Here is a 6,731-nt window from a genome sequence, read left to right as displayed (position 1 = left end):
AAGCACGAGCCAGCCTTCAAGAAAGTAATAAGCTCAAGCCAGCGACTCCTAAAGATGACGAGTTTCCTGATATGAATCGATCATCAGCTGAAGGAGCTGCGGCAGCTCAGCTGCCTCTTTATGGATCATAAAGAGGCATAAATTATGATCCTACTACCCGTGCATGTGTTATGAAATATTGTATATCATATCAGGCTCAGCCTTCCCTCGTACGGGAATCTCACACCTCAAGCAGTATCAGTTTTTTCACTACTCTGTGAACTCGTAAACCGAAGTACTCGTGGAGAGTGTAGATAGCAAGTGAAGGTTCCATGAATCTATGATAGGTTATCCATCTGTTTTCATAATTTGAAATAGTTGCCTAGCATTGCCTACATAAGTGGAATATTTTGAAGCCTTAACACAGTGAGATCCCTCCACAATGACGATGACTTTTCGTCGCCATTACTTTGGACATGAGTGTGCCCGGCTAAGCATGAATCGTCACTAACATAGAACAGGCCCTCTAGCAGTTCCACCTGAGTAGGCATGTGCAACCGCTAAGGAAGAGGAGGTGCCGTACCAGATAGTTCTCTACCGCTGTGTGTTGTGCTATGGGTGCTAAGGCAAAATTCTCAGTTCAAAAATTTGGCGTTAGATAAAGCGCAGTTAAAAAATCAAGACGGTTGTAACACATACGCAGGTCGTAAACCCAGACTATCTAAAAACAACGGTGGTTGAGATTGTACATTTACCCAAACCCTCAGTGGCCTCATGCAGACCGAATAACGATTGAGGATGACATCTCATTGCCTAATCGTGCCGCTGCGAAAAAGACCGAGCAACTATTCGGAAACATCGCTTCTCTATTAGCAGTACGAGACCCGAACGGTTTGGGCCAAATCCAAACCAGACTCTCCAGAATTCTCAGACCTGCCATCACGGGAGGCGTATCCTCTGAGGCAGAAGCTCTGACTTCACCCATCTGGTCGTTTCACTAGTCATGCCATACTCCCTGGATGGTAATCTCTTCTCTTGACAGTGTTCTTGTTCCAGAAGTGACCAGGTTGATGGGTCACCCATCAGCATGAGTGTAGTGATGGACCATCACTAATGGTGACACCATTATGGTGTATGTGATGGAGCTTATCGAGTCAGTTCCGATGGGCTGGAAGAATGTGAGAAGTTGTTGGTCAACCCCTCTTTGTTCATAAATATCCGACGGCTTCAAACCATCTACCATAACAATCTACAACAAACGTTCCTCGAAGTATGGCCCACCATCGTTCCTCCCCATGATCCCCGCCACGACTCCCCGATAGAACATTTCGAAGGGGAAAACGAAACTTATCCTAGTGTTATCTTGGCATACCTTCGGCAACACTGACGGTGAAAAACTCCCCAGGAGATGCCAAAAATTTAACGACCGTAACTTTCAACGAGGCCAAGCAACATGATAAGCCAGTGGTTAGTCTACTCACGAAGAAACGGGTGGAACGTCACGTGCCACAATATAGTGCGCACATCATGAGCAGAGAGCCGCACGCCACGAAAACAAGAGAATGAAATCGAAACAGATTACATACGCAGACGTTGGGCCAACGTCGTTAGCCAAAATATATGCTGTAAGATGTATATAGTATAAAATGTATGATCATATATGTAAAGACCGTTTACCCATAATTTTATATACCTGGAACTTCGACTTTCGACTTCCTAGGAGCCATAACGCGTCTTATCTTTCATAATGTGTGGTGATCGGTATTTTGCACCACGCAAGTGCAGCTCAAATGATTATCACTCTCAGACGCCTGGACTACACTACATGCGCATAGATCGACATGATGCTGCGAATGTGACATCCGTCATAGTATACTCGGAACTCAACAGCAGCGCAGACATCATCGCATTCTTTCCACATCACGAGCGCCGTCGCGAAGGTCGTTCCGTGTGCCAGAAGTTATATCCAGCTTCTCCAAGAAGATTCCAAAAATCGTTGTATGGTCTATCTTCACTTAAATCTTTGGCCAGAGCGGTCATGCATTCACCCCAGCAGCTCACAGCTGCGCCAAGCACCAAATGCTCATGCTCTATCTTGACAAGGTGACCATTAGGGCCTGGTGTCTGTGAACCACTCCTGTATGCATCGAATTTGCGGATAGCTTCAACTGTAGGCTGGAACTTCGCGTCGAGGTAAAGTCTGCTGAGACACATGTTGATAGCACTGAACCCTCGAGTGATCACATCCTCAAGTAGGATCCTGCCGGACATCTCGAAGGACTTCCAGACTGTAACTATGTCATTGTGCTCAACACCCCCAACTGAGAGGGATTCTTCCCAACGCATATTGTGGAGACGTGCATCACGTCGTCTATACTTTTTCAGCTTAGCTTCGAATGCTCGATGCGCCCGATTATTGGAAACCTCATCTCCACCTAGATGAAGCCCCAGGGGCAATTCGGCATGTAGTGCAGTGACTGGCAAGAGCTCCTCGAGCTCAGTAAGTACAGTAGAAAACAGCTGCCACATAGACTCACTATTAGGATCTAGGTAATCCTCAACAACATGCTCGGGATGAGACTTCTTCCAGGCTCCCGCGTGACCTGGGATGTCTAGCTCAAGCACTATCATGATACCCAATGAAGCAGCCACTGCGAAGACCTCTTCCACTTCTCCCTTCGTGTAATATCCTCGAACGGCACCTCCCCTGCTGCATGCTCCTTGACTCTTATGGGCTAGCTCGGGCGCCGAGGCCAGTTCGATTACGAAACATTGATTATCAGTGCTGTGCAGGTGCAGAACATTGAGGCCTGCTTCTTGTGACGCAAACTCGATTATATGCGTCAACTCCGCAACCGATAAAAAGACATGTGAGATATCCAAGAGGAGCCCACGGTAAGCCAGGCCCAAAGGAGTTGGCGTTTTTTGGACGAAACCACGCGCCGTACCGCAAGTGTCGTCTAGAGCTCGCAAAGCCCCTTGGAAGCCGTTGGCCTTGATGTGGACCATCTGTTCTGTCGCGACAGTAACCTCGAAGACTTCGTTAGTAACGCTTAAGGGTTCATTCAGGCCATTGAACGCGATCTCCAGTCGCAATGGGCGGGCGTTCGTACAACTTCTATTATAACGTCGCCAGAGTAGGTCCATTTGATCAGCTGTGCATGCCTTGCAGAATAGACCCAGCTCGACTGGGCTGTCGTCTGATGCTCTCAGGGTATGGTCACCGATATGCGCCAAGAGAACTAGGGTCCATACCACAGTGCCGGTAGCGATACCGAGTATGACTGAACGAATCCGTCCGAGTTTCAGCATGTTAAAGTATGTGCTGTGAATTGATTCAAGACACTATGAGGGAAACCAATACAGGTTGATTCAAAAACGAGTAACAAGGTCAAATCAACGGAAGTCAGTGTACGTATGAATGAGTTTGAATTCCTATACTCATCGGCGCTTCCCGTTGGAGGAGGAACTGGGACTGGGCGTATTGGCGCGTCATGCCTAAGGCTACTTGCCGCACCTGAAGGTCCACGAACAACAACTCTCCGAAGGCATTCTCTACCCTACTCTGATGACAAGTGCAGCTGCATGAGCACACCGACCATGATGCCTTCTGGCATCGGAGCATGTGCATAGACAATGAATCACATTTCCGGTCCTCTCGTCCAGCTGTACCTGATGCAACAGACGAGGAGCGGCGGATTCCTGAGGAAATTCTGGCTGGATAAGCACGATGCTGAGGGACCGATGAACGTCGTAGTGTGGCGCTCACTTCAACAGTATTGTACTCGCTAGTAGCTGCCCAGACACAGGCCTCTGCGAGAGGACGCAAATTCTGGACCTTTCCATAGGCCGCTTCCATCGAAATACCGAGGTCCCAACGGTCCATTGCAAAGCGGATTCGCCTGGCATTGGGCATCGGAGTCTAAAAAACCGAAATGATGGTAGATGGTAGAGTCATAGACAGTCGCTTCGAGTGGCCGTTATGAGTCTATTAACGAATGTAAGAACACCAGTAAAGCCCTCGTAGCTACAGAATAGCAGCAGTATAAGGATACGGAATCGGTGGATCAGGATTGGAAGCTCACCGCAGCTATTCGACTCAGGCTCTCCTTGTCTAGCCGAACAACCGTGCCATTGTCGTATACCCAGCTGAGCCATGCCCTCCAAGGCTCTGAAACCTGCAAAGTGCTTCGATCTCCTACGACGATGACCTGCGATGCAATCGCTGAACTACGGACATCGTGATGTATCTCACTCCATATCGAGCTCTAGTGAGCATCACATTCACACGACGATAGTCATTCAGGAAGCCTACCGAGTACTCAGGGTTACTTCGAACCTAACACATAGACATCAGAAAACTGACAGAACCGACCGTGGGTCACCGCCGAGAATACGATCCAGGATCGTTCACTGCCTTGGAAGGCGTCAACTGAATCTACAATGGGGTCAGGGATACTTGTGTTAGGACCAAGCTCTCTGCACCTGAGTGAACCGTACGCGCTGGTTCGGAGCATAAGCAGCTTACTTGCGATGATCACTGTCAGCGTAGGCACCATCGACAATATTAGTAGGAATGAGATGCAACTGGCGCCTCAGATAAGTTCTCTGCGCTGCGTAGGGCGTCACCACTCCGATCTGTCAATACACTGGTGACCTCAGCAAGTGACCCATCGAGCTCACATCGGAGTCATCAGCACCCGTGGCGAGCAGGGAGTCAACCGTCTGGATAACTGCGTCAGCCTCCTGTACATTATAGTAGCTGTCACAACCCTTGTCGAAAGCCTCTCGGGTGGCCCCTGCATAAAATCTATCCTCATCACTGTTGTTCCTATACGTAGCTTACCCCCGGTGTCTACAAAGACAACACGACTGCCATGAACAGAGACGACTCGATCTGCGAAGATAGGCGGCAACATTAGAGGGGGCCAAAACTTTGACTTCCAGCTTGGGTGACTGGTAAGCTGATGGTCATAGAAGTGCTGGCTTGAAAATGCCGCCACTTCAGGGTGCATCCTAAACTGCTCGCGGAGGAGCTTAGGCGGTCCCAAGCTAAAAACCAGCAGCTGATAACGTTATCGAAGGATGCACTGGTATCACACGGCATAACATTACATCACTACTAAGGGGTAATATGATAGTCCGAGAAGAATCAAATCTGTTTTGTCGATAATGATTGCATCAGCAACGAGTCAAATGACTTCGGCAACAAGATTGTGCATAGAGTGCCTACTTAGAATCAAGTAGTTCATCGAAAAGGCTGAGGCCTCCACTAACAGACGAAAGCTGGCGATCATCACCGAGTAGTATAACTTGTTCAGCGCCCTGACAGTGGCTTGAACACACATATTGTACACAATGTTTAACATTGTGTTTAACATTGAGTGTTATATACCTGCATTATCGGAAGCAGCGTTCCTGCGATGGTCAGCTGACTCGCCTCATCTACTATCACTCGAGGAAGCTTCCTGCTAGACACCAAAGCTGCACTGTAGACTGTTTCTACATACACAGTCCCAGGTAAGATGGTATCTATGAGCACTCATTCGCGTGCCACAAAATTATTGAGGCGTTGCCTGTCTTAGACCGGTATCGCTTTGATCGGCCCACTTGGTTGTTCTCCTCCTCAATGCCACTGTAGACGGGAGGTGGCGTCACTGAAATACCCTGAGCCTCCAGCTGGACATGGAGTAGTGCTCGAGCTGCATGAGTTCCAGCACATACCAGTATCGGGAACTCGGGATTAGTCCTGCGACCGAGCTCAAAGTTACAAACGACACATACAGGGATCGAACCCGGGTGATCTACTTGAGCCAATGCTTGACAATAGCGACCACTACGAATGTCTTCCCTGTGCCTGGAGGCCCTTGTATTAGCGTAAGACGGGACGAGACGGCGGCTCGAACTGCCGACTTCTGTGATTCGGTGAGGCCTTCGAGGTCCACAGGAGTGGGCTGGACAGAAGCTGGATCAATTCAGCAGATTTACCACGCATGCACAACGCACCTCTGGAATCCATTCTATCCGTTCCTGAGCCGCTTGGGTGTGTCCCTCGAGCAGTAAGCGGCGGATGAAAGGAGCCTGCCGACCCATATCATTGCTGCTCACGGCGAACACAGCTGATAGCTCCCGACTGCTAACCTGAGCCGCCCAGCATCGCCACAGTACAAGGCTGCGACGGTTGACTTACTTGTGGTATATTGGCCGTCACAGGGACGCAGAGCCAGTCTATTTGGCCATTACCTATCGCTGCTGTGAACGCGGTGACCGCAGTGGAGGCAGATTTAGTGCGCTCGTTATGCTGATCCTGGGAGCCCAGGACCTCAGTCAGAGCCTCGGGTGATGCTGGAAAAACCTTGAGAAGGATGAACGAATCGGACGGCAGTGGTCGCTGCTACTCACCTTGAGACGTATCCCACCGAGATTCCCATTCCGAGAGACTCTGGTCAACTTCCCAAGCCACAGCTCATCCGTTGGGAACTGCACTGGCTGCTGTGCACGGGGTCTCCGGCCAAAACTATGACACTTGCATCGTAGCTCGGTCCTGCCTGCGAGATGGTAGTCCACCCAACTACTCCCAAGTGGCAGCTATAGCACACCTTCGAGATGGCTCTCGGCATTTACTCTCAGCTCGGACTGCTCGCAGGCAGCACAGTTAACAGTAATAGTCTGCTTTGCCAGGGGGGTATCGGCGGATATCCGCAAACGAGGGTAAGCGAAATATCGCGAGTCGTTATAGACCTTCGCACACT

General features: G+C 49.6%; 2 protein-coding genes across 2 annotated transcripts; both read right to left on the bottom strand.

The window, feature by feature from the left end:
- Positions 1 to 1,899: 1,899 nt before the first annotated feature.
- On the bottom strand, positions 1,900 to 3,291 carry Pmar_PMAR019627 (beta-hexosaminidase alpha chain precursor, putative; the record flags this gene model as incomplete). Its single annotated transcript, XM_002772731.1, has 1 exon — positions 1,900 to 3,291. One exon carries the CDS (start codon positions 3,289 to 3,291, stop codon positions 1,900 to 1,902), a length of 1,392 nt encoding a protein of 463 aa, XP_002772777.1.
- A 91-nt stretch (positions 3,292 to 3,382) lies between these two features.
- Pmar_PMAR019626 (hypothetical protein) lies at positions 3,383 to 6,731 on the bottom strand (the record flags this gene model as incomplete). Its single annotated transcript, XM_002772730.1, has 17 exons — positions 3,383 to 3,496; positions 3,544 to 3,651; positions 3,749 to 3,901; positions 4,065 to 4,190; positions 4,235 to 4,318; positions 4,365 to 4,464; positions 4,508 to 4,617; positions 4,663 to 4,778; positions 4,826 to 5,031; positions 5,213 to 5,304; positions 5,375 to 5,511; positions 5,556 to 5,728; positions 5,788 to 5,933; positions 5,986 to 6,120; positions 6,170 to 6,334; positions 6,382 to 6,527; positions 6,721 to 6,731. Coding segments are annotated over 17 exons (2,119 nt in total), but the record flags the coding sequence as incomplete, so codon positions are not given.

The sequence above is a fragment of the Perkinsus marinus genome (genome assembly GCF_000006405.1).
Source record: "Perkinsus marinus ATCC 50983 genomic scaffold scf_1104296960410, whole genome shotgun sequence".
NCBI lineage: Eukaryota > Perkinsozoa > Perkinsida > Perkinsidae > Perkinsus > Perkinsus marinus.
Note: the sequence above shows the minus strand (reverse complement) of the source record. Positions and strands in the feature narration are given on the sequence as shown.